The sequence below is a fragment of the Antennarius striatus genome, chromosome 5 (genome assembly GCF_040054535.1).
Source record: "Antennarius striatus isolate MH-2024 chromosome 5, ASM4005453v1, whole genome shotgun sequence".
In the NCBI taxonomy this organism is placed as follows: domain Eukaryota; kingdom Metazoa; phylum Chordata; class Actinopteri; order Lophiiformes; family Antennariidae; genus Antennarius; species Antennarius striatus.
Window position 1 is genome coordinate 17,511,260 of NC_090780.1, and position 13,741 is coordinate 17,525,000.

Genomic DNA, 13,741 nt, shown 5'->3' on the forward strand with positions numbered 1-13,741 from the left:
ATTATTTTTTGTACAGAATAAAACAAACATAAAAATGTCAGAATGTTGTTTTGGAGGATTTAATATCTTTGCAGTGTAAATTCCATTCTACCTCCACAATATATTACTTTTACAATGCACCTATATTTTAATTCTTTCATTGTTTACAGTCATGTTTGCTAGCTCACACACTCCAACATCTGCACAAAATATTATGTCTTATTGCTACTACCACCAGTTCAGAGTACATTTAATCTACAATCTGATTATTTGTGTACAGTTTCTTGAACCCAGGTGAGATTATAGAACTGAGTGCTAATGGAATCGATTCTGCGTTTCTCTGTGCAGATGACGGAGCAGAGGAAACAGAAGCAACGCATTGGTCTTCTTGGTCATCCGCCTCACATGAACATCAATCCCCAGCAGCCTGCCTGAAGGCCTTGAGGGGCCAGCATCTCTAGTGCCTGTGCACTCTTGACTGTGATAGGAGACTGCCAAAACATGCCCGTCTCCAGTATGTATGTAGGTTGATGTCTGTATGCTTCACCAGACGCTCCTGCAATAACAACATATGTGCTTCTGCGCGTCTGTGTGAAGTGGAAGTTGTCTGAGTATGTTACTCATGGTTTATAGTGTGGATGTGTGGGTGGAGTGTTCACCGTCATCAGGTCCTGGGAAGCCAGTCCTGTAGGTTCAGGAGATAATATCTGTTAACTGCAGCTTTACTACCCTGAATGCCTTATGAGTCTGTCATCTTGCCAAAGGTTTGACATTTCTCCGGAGAAGTCTTCTGAGGTGATCTTGTATTGAGGTTTTAATTCTCTCTGTGACACCAGCAAACTCAGTTCACACTTTGATTTGTTCAAACCATTCAACACATTAGTTAAATTTTTGTCTCTGTCTGGCAGCAATAGGAAGACTTAATTATATGCAGTCTCAAAAAGAAAACTATTTTTGGGAACTAGGATTTGCTTTTTTTATGTTTGAAATCCATCTTTTTTTTTATTTTTTAAAAAGGGTACAAATATCACCTCCAAACATCATGAAAAGGTTGTGCAACTCAGTTTTGCAAAATTTAATTTTGTTATAAAACCTGTGGTTTTTTTTCTTACTTTTTTTTAATCTTCAGGGCAAGCATTCGTTATCATTTTAATTAATGTTTTTCAACCCAAGAGAAGGTTCTAGTTGTTCTAGGGCACTTGAGATAAAATGATTAAAGGGTACACTGAAACTAGATGTCAGGGAAATACTGACCCATTTTACTAGATATCAGTCTGAAAAAGGAACCATATTAAAACTACAGTGAAGAAGGAATGAAGCGTGATTCTTTCCCTCTGAAGTTTGCTCCATGATGTGTTTAATTACAGCAGTGACATACAGTACATCATAATGTAGAAACAAACTTGTAGGATTCTGGGAGAATTTTTAAATTAGATTAATATTTTGTCTGCACTTACATATGTAATCCGTCTGTCATTCATGTAGTCCTAAAGCACTGATATTTTGTGTAGCACCTAAATTATTGTTACATTTTGGTTCATCACTTCGTAAATCATCCATAAGAGAATGAATGTTTGTCTGATGAAAAAAAAAAAAAAAAAAGGTCTAATACATGCCGTTATGGAGTGTTGTCTGACCAAACGGAACTTTTATACTAAATATGTGGTTTGTGTTTGAAATAAACATTCCATTCTGGGAATAAACAAGTGTGGAAAATAGTCTATTGGTGAGTTTTTAACACAGTATGCATGGGTGAGGAAGTGGCTTAAAGATGAGTACTTATGAAGATGTTGGAATTTCTGTTAAAATATATCTAACTATCCGGGCAAATGGTAAACCTTGATGGGATTGCCTGCAATTCTGTTGTCCCATCAGTGAATGGACTTGCAGGGAAATAAACTTTTGTATTTGACTACAGATTATTTATTAAACCTTATCTGTAGTCTTCTACAAACAAGGAAGTGCAGTTATCTTATAAACACTTTGCATGATAAACATATTAGTACTTTGATCATATGCAAGGGTTGCACATATTTAGTTTTCATTTGCTCTTTTTGGATATTACCAGAGCGTGAAGGCAATATATAAAATTTACACAGCTACAAAGATAAGGTAAATTACAAGAAATAAACACTGATTTTCATGAGAAAATGGTTTCATACTAGTGAAATGAGCTGTTTATACGGACAGAAAGCTACATAAAAAATACTAAATGACTTTTGAACTTGAGATAATTGAATCTTACCAACAACAGAATAATTTGTCAAACGAGAAATGGCTAAAGTTGTTAAGTGAGTAAAAATAAAAGCATCAGTCTTACATTACCTTAGATTATATTTGAGGGGTATTCTGTCCTTATTCCATTTCCAGTGAATCATGCAGGCATACGGTTGTCAATTTCTAATCATCATATCTTCTCCCCGAAACTCAATACAAGACTTCATCTCAACTTGTTGCATGTGGTCAGAGGATGCAAGTCCTTCATAGTATGAAGTAATGAAGATCCTTGATTGTTTCTACATAGGATTATTTTCTCAACCCATGAAAATCTCTTTATTCTGGAATGCCCTTTAAATGCTGATATTTTCATGTACTTTAAAACCAAAGGAAAATCAGCCTCTGACTTACAAGATAGCTTCAAAATGTAGGATGGAAGCATTAAGAATTGTGGCCTTATCAAACCTTATCAAACTTTGTGTAGCCTCCCATATCTGTATAAATAAACTTAAAATTAATCAGTCAACCCAAGCAGCTAATAAATATTTATTTCCATGACAAAAAAAAAACAGACAAAGAAAAATACTCTCACCAATCACATAATTCTGACTGAGGTTACCTACAATCTCCAAAAAGGCACATTTATCCATATGTCATTAAAAAAAATCATCACTCTACACTGATTTAAACAGTCAATGGAAACAATTCAAACAAAATCATTCAATATCACCAACTGATAATTGTGAAATGACACATACTTCCTTATATTGGAAGTGTACACGCTGCTATCCCTATTCAGGGGATTTTTTTATGAAGAGCATTACCTTGTGCATTATTTTTATTGAGACAAACTATTTATATTTTCTATGTAAATATGGGAAAAAAAAGGTAAATAAATGCTGGGTGATTTTAAGGCCTTGGTAATCGTACTTTAATCTTTTCTAAGGGTGTATAAAAAATATCCTTTAACAAGGAGAACTTATCATAGAACGTTAAATAGACATAAACCTTGTCCAGAGGGATGCAACATGTGTTTCCAGCCTGCAGCCGGCTGGTGCAGACGCCTGGTGCTGCATGTGCCCTCAGCACTCAGCGGGCTCCCGGGGCCATGAGCCGATCAACGTGACTGCTGGCACGGCCTCTTGACAACAACACCGTCCTCAGCCACGCAAAGGCACACGTGCCCCCCCCCCCTCCCACACACACACACACACACACACACCATGACCCAACTAGGAAAAGAATCACCTACTTTGTGCAGACTTGTAGGTTACACCACCTTTATATGTCTATAGATGCTGTGTGTTATTATTGCTGTTATTGAGAGGTCATTATACTGGTGGACATGCTGTGACTCCGCCGTGTGATGAACCATCTGGGTATTTCCACGGCTAGTTTTATTTTCGTGTGGTTTGTTTTAATTATAGCGGGAACCAGATCCACCCGTGCTTCGGGTCTGTTGCGCTTCTGCGCCGGTTCCCCGTCAGCACGTTCCACTAGCGGTGGCGAGCTCAGCCTTATTTCCACACACTTCAGCATGGTGGTACACGGGATCCGGCTGGCCCCGCCTCTCGCGGTGACGTCAGACTCCGTCCGCCCACTGAGGCTGCTTATCGCTGAAAAGTGGGCGGTCACTCCGCCGCGGAGACAGCGCCGTTTAACACGTGAGCCTCATGTGACAGTGGTAGGTCAGGCTGCGCGGAGAGTCAGAGGGTTTATTTAAGTCGTCTCCCAGTCCTCCCCCATTTTCCCAACGCGCTACCAAGAGGGTTACCTCCGTTTCTGCACCGGGAACCGCGGCGTGGATATCAAACAGACTTTACACCTTTAAAAGACAAATACTTCTATTAGGAAAAAAAAAACAGGCTTTAAGCAGCTGGATTTCAACACGGCGGCAAAAAGGCTTTAAGTAAATTTAGTTAAAGGTTGCTTTTTTTTTTTTTTAAATCAGGCGTCAATAAATGCGTATTTATTTGTGACTGCGGCGGTTAAAAGCACCTTGACTTTTTTAAGTGGAGTAATAATAAAAAGAAGAATGGAGCGAATTCCGAGCGCGCAACCACCTCCTCTGTCCAAACACCAGGCGGATCTGTCAGATGTGCAGGGGTAAGTTACGCTTAGGGCAAGAAAAAATACAACAACAAAAAAGTCATTTTTTTTCTTCTTTATCTCGTGCTTTTGCTGTACTAAAATTTCACATTTTAATATCTGTTCGTGTGTGTTTATATAGAATGGATTTCCCGATGTACGTTTATAAACCCAGGCGAGGGTTGAAGAGAGGAGAGGAGAGCAAGGTCTGTATCTCAACTTCTTACCGCTTTTTTTTTTTTTTCTTTTTAACAAAGAATGTGAGCCGACTCTAGTCTGGAATGGTTGAACTATGACATAACTCTTGTCTGATCGTCTTAATTAAACCAACAATGTCGTCTGTCCACGCAGGAAACCTACAAGCTGCCTCACAGACTCATTGAGAAGAAAAGGCGTGACCGGATAAACGAATGCATCGCACAGCTGAAAGATTTATTACCCGAGCACCTGAAACTCACGGTAAGCTGGAGCTGAGGTCGGGATGGTTTCCTGATTGGCTGCCTTCAGCAGTCTGCTCCATCGAGTGGCTGTTCGGTAGTATTACATCACCGGCTGTAGTGCGTCAGCAGTGAGGCGCCTCTCTTCATGGACCAGTGTCCACTGCTTCAATTTTCTTTAATAAATCAGTTCAATAAATACACAACTGAAACATCATGTTTTAAAGGCAGAAAGGCATCTATAATAGTTATTCTATATTATGATCTTTCTCATTGATTATTTTTTATGGTTGCTTATGACGACGGCACAGACGGCCATAGATGATGTATACGTGATAGTGGAGTTTAGTTTGATGTGTTGTGTAACAGGTGAGGCTGTGCTGACTCTGTGTGTGTATGTGTGTGTGTTCCCCACAGACTCTGGGCCATCTGGAGAAGGCTGTGGTTTTGGAGCTGACGCTCAAACACGTGAAAGCCCTCACCTGTCTTCTGGAGCAGCAGCAGCAGAAGATCCTCGCTCTGCAGAACGGCATGCAGATCGGTAAGAGGCATACACACAAGTGCATACACGCACATAAATATTCATGTGGCACATGACAGGTTTGTTCAAAAGAATGCAAATGGATAGGCTGAGTGTGTAACGACAGGAATATGCATAACTGCGAGATAATCCATGATTGCCTTGGGAAGTACGGCAGAGTTTCTGATATTTTTTGTTGTGTTTGCAGATCAGCCTCCTGTCAACCAAGAGAAATCCGAGGAGATGTTCCGCTCTGGGTTCCACGTGTGCACCAGGGAGATTCTTCAGTATCTAGCCAATCACGAGACAGATGAAGACTTCACACCTTCCCACGTGATCAATCACCTTCACAAGTTAGCTTCAGAAGTGCTGCAGAGTCCTGTTCGACCTCGCACGCCGCTCCGCTCTCAACCTGAGGAGATCGCTGCCTATCGCCAGCACCCACCTCACAAGGAAACCCCCACCAGCCTACCCCCCAAACCCAGCGAAGGTTACGGAAGGAACTGCGTGCCTGTCATCCAGAGGGCGTACGCACCGACCAGCAGTGAACAAAGTGGCAGTGACACAGACACAGACAGTGGTTATGGAGGAGAGCTGGAGAAGATGGAGTCTGGGGCATCTCAGGGACGTCCAGATTACTACGGTCAAGAGAACCGCCTGAAGCGAGTGCTGGGCGAGAGGAAGAGCTCCAGCATCAAGCAGGAGGATGAAGAGCTGCGCCACAAACGGCCCCGGGTGGAATCGTCTGAGGACGAGCTGCTCTCAGGTGGAGAGTCATCATCGCCCTCTAGTGGTTATGGTAGTTACATGAGCGTATCGCCCAACCACCCACCTCCTCCTCATCCCCTCTGCATGCCGTTCTACCTCATTCCACCTTCTGCTGCAGCCTATCTGCCAATGCTGGAGAAGTGCTGGTACCCTGGAGGTGTGCCCATGCTCTACCCAGGCATGGGGGGCTCCTCACCCAGCGAAAGACCACCTCCACCTCAGCTCGTGCTGTCTCCCAGGGGAGGGTCTCCGGCTCCGGTCATCTCTCAGACCCCCATGGACTCTCCTGCCCTCCTTCAGGCATTAAAGCAGGTACCACCCCTCAACTTGGAAACCAAAGACTAAAACACAAAGGGGTGAAGAGATGATCCTGTTCGAGTACCTCTGCTCCTGGACAGTAGTCAGAATGAGAACATGACTGAACTTTTCCACCATCCATCCTCACTGGTGTTCACTCTTCTTCTGCCTGGAGGTCAAAAATCAAAGAATAGAACTTTCATAAAAGATGCAGGGGGGGTGAAGGCCGGACAAATATCCATGTACATCTGACAGACGCATAACTCTGGATGAATGTTTAACGCTCAGTGATTTTTACTGCAATTGTAATGCAAATGTATCATGTTAAAGTTCTGCACACACACACACACACACACACACACACACACACACACACACACACACACACACACACACACACACACACACACACACACACACACACACACACACCTTGGTTGAATGTAAAGAAAGATGTTTTTTTTTTGGATGCTGCTGTTAAAAGTATAAACCCTGGTGACACTGAAGCATCTCACCTGTACTCGTTGTCATGGAGACATGCTATCTTTGTACTTTACAAAGTGATGATTCAAATGTTAGTAGTAATATTTCAGTATTTGTTGCCTATGCCCTTTACATCACCGTTGCCACTATTATCACTGAAAACGCCCGTTGAATCAGACACTTTGATGACGGGCAAGAATACAAGGGGTTTCCTCATGTTGGTACAGACATGGGTAAAGGTACTCTCCATGCATGGATGAAGGATTGGGCCGCCACATGACCACACTGAATGGGAAGTCTTGCTTTTCATGAAAACAGTCAGTTTAGATGGAATTCCTGTAAGTATTGTTCATAGACTTTGTGTACATTTCTATTTTTGATACCCGTTCTTGCACTCTATCCATCCAAAGAGATAGATGGTGGGCAAATGTGGAAACTTGTATGTTGTGTACTCAGAAACTGTGTACATACTGTAGCACTGTGCTGGACCTGGTCTGCATACTCAACATCTGTTTCTGCTTGAGTCAAACCTGGTGTTTGTTCTTGCTGTTGCCTTGTGAAAAGCTACAAATCTCAGACGTTTATTCTCTGTACCATATGAATACTGGAGTCAAAGGAGTGCGGAGGAGAAGTGAATGTATACGTTTTATCAGAAGACTAGTTTTCTATAGAAAGAGGTACTTAAGATTTTATATTTTGGGACCTACATGAAAGATGTTTGATGTACATATTTTGTCTATAAATGTTGATATACATAAGTGTATAAATAAAATATTTTTTTCCTGTGGAAGATCCCTTTGAATGTCTGTGACTGAGGAGAACGTGTGCGAAAATGTCTTACAATGAAATTCGATCTGTTCAGATTTAGCTGTTCTATAGCGCACAACGCTCACACCGAGAACACTTATGTAATGGCAGACGAGTAGCCAGGCTCTCCTGATGGTGAACCGTCTGGGTTGATCAATACAAGAACAAGTAAACACAAGAATAAACAGTTTCAGTTCATCTCTTGAAGCATCAATATGAGATCAATATGCCTCTTGTCAGCCATGGTGAAGAAACTCGTTTGCTCTTCGCTCTGCTCTAGGACTCGAGGACTTGCTACGTAACGCTACAATCTGCTTTGTATTGTGCAATCACAACATATCACAAGCTACATGATAGCACTGTTACAATGTACAGTCCTGTGATAGACACATTTTAATATTAGATAACAAAACAAAATTGAATTTTTCAAGGATAACTTCATTTATTAAGACGAAAAGAAATCCAAACCTACCTGGCCCTAAGTGAAAAGGGAATTGTGACTTAACTACAAATGGATCTTTTTTTTTTTTGGAAACCAGGTCTGATTACTGTCAGACCTGCTGAATTATGAAATCACTTCAGCGGGAAATTGTCTGACAAACGGAAGTGATCTGAAAGATCTCAGAATTCAACACATTGTTCCACGACTTAAAGAATTCAAGAACAGATGAGAAAGTCATTGACATCCATCAGTCTGGAAATGGTTACAGAGTAATTTCTAATGCTCTGGGGTCTCCAACGAACCACAATGAAAGCTATTACCTTAAATGGAGATGACTTGGATCAGTGATGAACCTTCTCAGGAGTGGCCAAACTACCAAAAGCACTCCAAGAACACATCAACTATTCATCCAAGATATCATAAAGGAACCCAGAACAGAATCTAAAGAATTCCAGGCCTCATTTGCTTCAGTGAAGAAATAGATCAGGCAAAAATGGCATCCGTGGGGAAGTTCCAAGACAAAACCACTGCTGAGCAAAAAGAATACATAGGCTCATGTCATCTATTGCCAAAAAAACATCTTAATCCTAAGAATTAAGAAAATATTCTGGTCAAAGTCAGGTTTAAGTCTGATTGAGATTCTGTGGCATGATCTTAAACAGGCAGTTCCTGCTCAAAAATTCCTTCAATGTGGGTGAAGTAAAACAATTCTTCAAGGAAAAGTGGGCCAAAATTCCTCCACAGACTCATTACCAGTTATGGCAAATGTTTGACTGTAGCTGCTGCTGCAAAGGGTCACACAACCATAAGGTTTGTGGCCCTTGTTTTTGACTAACTTTGTACATTCATTGAATTAATGTTTATGTAAAAGCTGTTGGTGGTCACTCACAAAGTCTTTTTGCACAAATCTAAGCCACTCCTATGATTTAAATGTCTGTCTGAGTAGGACAAAATCCTTTTTCACAGCACTGTATTTAACTCTGCAGGTATCAACACGTTTACATGTCTGTGCTGGCCCATCCAATGTCAGTGTGACTTAAATGTCATTAGTTCCTCCTAACCTGATTATGTTTAAATTGATTTCCGTTCCTTTCAGGGGACTTCCATGTTTTATTGCCATCATGAGATTCCATTTGCAAGCTGATTTTAGAGATAATCAACCATCATGTCATGGAGTTTAACTATTTTCTTTAATTAAATGATATCAATAGTTGGACTCTGGAGGCTATTGGTTAATCTGTTTTGACCTTTACTGCATAGAATGTCACTTGTGTCAGCATGATCATTTGAATCATAGAAATTTCAGATACTGTTTTAGTTTTGCAGCTCAGATTAAAGTAGTTCTTTAACAAATACAGAGATTGTTCCCCAGATACAAATGATTATAAATCAAACTGGTTCATGAACTCGAAAAGGGTATTATTGTCTATATCTTTCAGGAAAGGTCTACGTTTTAAGTAGAGATTGAGCTTTTTGTAAGCTTGGACAACATATTAGCTCTGGCCCATTGTTCTCAAATATTTATCAGCACAGAAATTATTTCTACATTTTTTTAGGAAGACAGAAATGATAAAAGACTGGTTTTAAGTTGCAGAGCGAAATCATTTAGCTTTTAATGCCCCCTGCTGGGTATTTAAAATACCAGCATCCTGGTCCTTCCTCTGATCATTGCATTATGTCGTATATATGAATCACATTTGTTTATTTTACTGCAGTGGTAATTATGAAAATCATTAAAAAACAGTCAAAGTAATGTGTAATGATCAGCTCCTGTTACACATGATTGGATTAATACGACAGAGGCAACAACTCATCAATTCGACAGTTTAATGTTGAATTGCTTATGAAAAGTTGCTCATTAGCCTTTACCTGAATAGAATACAAATTTAATACCAATACTAACAAACTTCATTAGCACCTTCTTGTCTACTTTTCTTCTTGGATCACATTAAATTGTGTGTTCCTCTTTGTGCTCTCCTTTGAATCTGAACTTGCTTTGCCTTCTAGTGCAGAGGAATGACTGATGATTGTGGATGCAGGTTTGAGGTGACCTGTTTGCCACAATTCCAGATGCGATATTGGGCCGCAAACTGAAGACCTTCAAAGCAGGAAGGGGAACTTGGAGTGACGGAACTACCTGGGAGGAAGTCCTTTGGCGAGGCTCGACAGCTGTATGGCGAAGGAAGGTTCTGGAAATATGTAGGTCGTGATCTGGCTTCATTTGACGTTTACAACCAGACGTGCCGTGACGGGAGCTGAGGGAAAAGGAAAGGCTCCATGGGACTACAGATATCCCATTGGTGCCAACCCCTAAGCGTTGCGCTTTCCTCTGAGGTTCAGACTGTATCACTAAAGGCTGTTCAAATGCCAGACTGAAGTGGGACTTGCAAACATGAGATGTATTGTGAACCTCTGTTGTCCCTCGGTGTCCTCTCTTAGGAGACGCTGACTTTGATGAGAGCTGCTTCTTCTTCCCCTTGCATGAGCAATGAAAAGACGAGGCTGGGAAGATCTGACCTGATGGTTTCTGTGCTGTTTCATCCTCTTGTGACGAGGACTGATCTGTAGGAATGGTGATAGGTAGGTTGGATAATACGGTTTGTCTATGAGCAGGTCTGAGTCGTCTTAAACGGGCTCCTTCCACTAGCAGGCTCAATCCCATGTACTGAGGAACTTCAACTGCAGCCTGGGAGGACAATAAAGTAAAAAAAGAGAAGAATGCATTTGGTTTATATCCATGGTTCAGAACAATCCCCACGAAATGAGCGTCTACCGTCTCTTGGCATGATGTGTAAAGATGTTCCAACCTGTTTATAGATTAGATTGAAGCCTCCCGTGTAAGCACTGGGATCAGTCCGTCGGTCGAGCACCACCCTCAGGGTGTCCAGCTGCACGGCGGGGCAGAGGCGAGCAGTCACAGCCGTGGAACAGCCCATCGTCGGACTAGCATTGATCTCCAGAAGCCAAGGTCTCAGATCTCTGCCCAATACAAAGTCAGCTCCGTAAAGCTCAAAGCTTGCCTTGCGGGGCTCCACCAGGTCCTGAGCTGTCAGCAGAGCCCGGACCAATGCCTGCTGCATGCCCGGGACCACCTTAGACTCCCACTCCTCCCCACGGCCCTGGTGCCTTAAAAAAGCCCTGAACTGAGAGCAGGACCACATATTGTCCTCTGGAACTCCTGGATGCCGATCACGAGCGGGCTGAAAGTGCTTTTGGATGGAGTTGTTGCACAGGTGGACTGAGCTGAAGAAAAGGATGAAAGAGGTAAGGCCAAGGAGATAGGGGTAAAATTTATCCAATAAGCACAACCGACACAATGCAATAAAGGCTACGTACAAATTTCTCTTATGTCTGACCCACTCGCTGACCTGTCCAGAGTTTTGGTTGAGTAGGGCTTGGTGGAGAATCGCAGGTAGCACTCTCTGTAGAACCACACAGTCAGGGGGTTCCAGTCCGTGACGAGGAACCACTGACGGAGGTCAAACTTGGTTCCGTGGATTAGCAGAGGACGTTCCAGGTACTTCTGGATCACCCACTTACATTCCTTGGTCATAGATCTGTCAGTGTCCACCAGAGCCACGATCTCATCCAGCCGATCCATGCAGACAATCCCTGCATCGGTAAACAAAGTCCCACAACAAATCATAACAGAATTATTGATATCAACGCCTTCAATGAGAAGACATGATGCTTCTGATGGCCATCTAAGGAAATACCAGATTAACATTCCGTCACATCACTGTGAAGGTAGACAGTATAATTAAATTTATCAAATTAAATGAAAACAATAACAGAAAAATGTAAAATGAAGTACAGTATTCAGGAATATCTATGATGATGATGAGGAAGTTAAAGAGTCTGATTTATGATAACTTTTCATCATTACAGATAAAAGGGTCACCTCTTCCTCTGGACTTGGCCCCTGGTTTGATGATCCAGATGTTATTTAGTCCATCTGTATCCAGCTGAGGGCAAACCATCTGCAGTCTGACTAACATGGCCTGGCAGCGCTCCACAAACACACTACTGCCCCTGATCCGTGCACCTTCACTATGAAAAAACACACAGACCATTTTACATATAGGCTCAACCAAAGTGACCCTATCTCCCAACGGAGTCTAAAGGGTTCAAACTGAAACAGGATAATATTAGTTTATTTTTAAAACACATAATAGTGGGTTTTTTGAACAAATATGTTGATTTGAGAGGTAACCTGAGTATTCAGCACTGTCGAAATATTTAGTATAACTTCAGGACTACTATTGATAACCCAGAAAGGTCCTACAAATTATACTCACTGCACCACCTTGTAGTAGTCTTGTAAAAAATCTGCCCACTTCTGTTCATTGACCATAGGGGATGTTTCTACAGTTGCATCAATGTCATGGTGCTCCAAAGCACTGAGAAACTGCTGACACACTTGTAAAGCCATGCCAATTATTCCAGGACCAACAAATGGAAGCTCCACATTTTCCGACTCTAGAGATGGAAAAAAGATGAACAGCGAAGAATCTGCTGAATCCTGCCCATCACTTCATATCATGGCCCGGTTGATCATTTTCAGAGAAGTGGTTCTTGACTTTTTCTTCCTCACCCTCTGTTCCATTTCTCCTCCATCCATTTATCTCAGCCACATGCTGCAGCAGGCTAGTGCACGCCGTCCTCCGGAAATCCTCTTGTCATTAGGAAATAGACATAAAGAGAAAGGTCATGTCTTTAAAATTACTTAAATAGAGTGTGTTGTACAATTCACGGATATCTTGTCCAGTTATATCTGGTCCAAGTTCTTTACATGTGAGCACATCAGGCTATTTTTGTTAGAGACACAGTGAATAGAACCATGTGGCAGACCTATGAATGCTTGTTTTTCATCCTCTGCCCCAAGCCTGTAGCATCTCGGAAAGAAGGTGTCAGGATCTGCTGTATCAAACCATTGGAGGTTGCGCAAATTGACACAGAGCCCCACCTGAAATACAATACACACACAGGATACAAACTACTGGTTTTTTACAGCCAAAGCTGAGGAACTTGTATTTTTGATGATCAGTCATTAGAATGTCTGCAGGATGAGACCTTAGTGGTAAATGTTCCAGCGTTTGCGTAGTGATTGGTCATTTGATCATGCCTCAAAGAGCGGTAGTCCACATCATCTCTGCGTGTCGTCCAGTAGAAGTGTGTCATTTCATTTCGAACCAAGCGGGACTGGGGAGAGTTTGGGACGGTGAGGATCACAGTTCATTTGCATTGTTGTCAGGTTGTGCAAAGCATCATTGTCATGTTGGTCCTCTTTATCTCACCGTGAGGTCATACATGTCATCGAGGTACTCCGCTTTCCGGCTTTCATCCGCGCTCTCTGTCTCAACAGACAAGGACAGTGTGTGTGTGTGTGTGTGTGTGTGTGTGTGTGTGTGTGTGTGTGTGTGTGTGTGTGTGTGTGTGTGTGTGTGTGTGTGTGTGTACACATGAATGTTGTGAAGAGTACACATAAATGTTGTGGAGAGGACTTTGTTAAAGGAATAGGGATGTGTACACACATTAGTGCTCAAGTTACTTTTACACAAATCCAGTCTGCACTTCAAGCTTTTTAAGGACTGAGTTCTATAAAACAACCTTTAAGTCATTAAATGAACAAAAAAGCAACAATTTAAAAATACCACGAATTCCAGTCTTCTATCTGAATGAGCTCTTTTCCTACTAGCTTTG

General features: G+C 41.8%; 3 protein-coding genes across 7 annotated transcripts in view; 2 read left to right on the plus strand and 1 right to left on the minus strand.

Annotated features, from left to right (window-relative positions):
* Positions 1-1,686, plus strand: part of itpr1a (inositol 1,4,5-trisphosphate receptor, type 1a) — a 59,173-nt gene extending 57,487 nt beyond the window's left edge. For both annotated transcript variants that reach the window (XM_068314399.1, XM_068314401.1), the window contains one exon: positions 328-1,686. In XM_068314399.1, coding sequence (XP_068170500.1) covers positions 328-414 — 87 coding nt within the window. In that variant the 3' untranslated portion in view covers positions 415-1,686. The remainder of the gene's footprint in view (positions 1-327) is intronic.
* Positions 1,687-3,875: 2,189 nt separating this feature from the next.
* Positions 3,876-7,581, plus strand: LOC137595849 (class E basic helix-loop-helix protein 40-like). The gene is made up of 5 exons (XM_068316193.1): positions 3,876-4,302; positions 4,427-4,490; positions 4,636-4,743; positions 5,139-5,262; positions 5,450-7,581. Exons 1-5 carry the CDS (start codon positions 4,232-4,234, stop codon positions 6,352-6,354), a joined length of 1,272 nt encoding a protein of 423 aa, XP_068172294.1. The 5' UTR covers positions 3,876-4,231; the 3' UTR covers positions 6,355-7,581.
* A 1,636-nt stretch (positions 7,582-9,217) lies between these two features.
* The window catches only part of ttll3 (tubulin tyrosine ligase-like family, member 3), a 6,478-nt gene continuing 1,954 nt past the window's right edge, over positions 9,218-13,741 (minus strand). For 2 of the 4 annotated variants that reach the window (XM_068315458.1, XM_068315459.1), the window contains 9 exons: positions 13,336-13,391; positions 13,112-13,240; positions 12,890-13,004; positions 12,633-12,713; positions 12,337-12,517; positions 11,940-12,088; positions 11,407-11,650; positions 10,846-11,281; positions 9,219-10,724 (listed from right to left, as the gene is read on the minus strand). In XM_068315458.1, the coding sequence (XP_068171559.1) occupies positions 9,987-10,724; positions 10,846-11,281; positions 11,407-11,650; positions 11,940-12,088; positions 12,337-12,517; positions 12,633-12,713; positions 12,890-13,004; positions 13,112-13,240; positions 13,336-13,391 (2,129 nt within the window). In that variant the 3' untranslated portion in view covers positions 9,219-9,986. Of the gene's footprint in view, positions 10,725-10,845; positions 11,282-11,406; positions 11,651-11,939; positions 12,089-12,336; positions 12,518-12,632; positions 12,714-12,889; positions 13,005-13,111; positions 13,241-13,335; positions 13,392-13,741 lie in introns of all 4 variants that reach the window. The other 2 variants (XM_068315460.1, XM_068315461.1) reach the window with 2 other exon arrangements.

What these genes read in the sequence shown, in the direction of transcription:
- LOC137595849 (XM_068316193.1), top strand. Translation starts at nt 4,232, where the DNA reads ATGGAGCGAATTCCGAGCGCGCAACCACCTCCTCTGTCCAAACACCAG. An exon ending in GATCTGTCAGATGTGCAGGG is followed by an intron (nt 4,303 to 4,426) that starts GTAAGTTACGCT and finishes GTGTTTATATAG; the next exon opens with AATGGATTTCCCGATGTACG. An exon ending in CCGAGCACCTGAAACTCACG is followed by an intron (nt 4,744 to 5,138) that starts GTAAGCTGGAGC and finishes TGTTCCCCACAG; the next exon opens with ACTCTGGGCCATCTGGAGAA.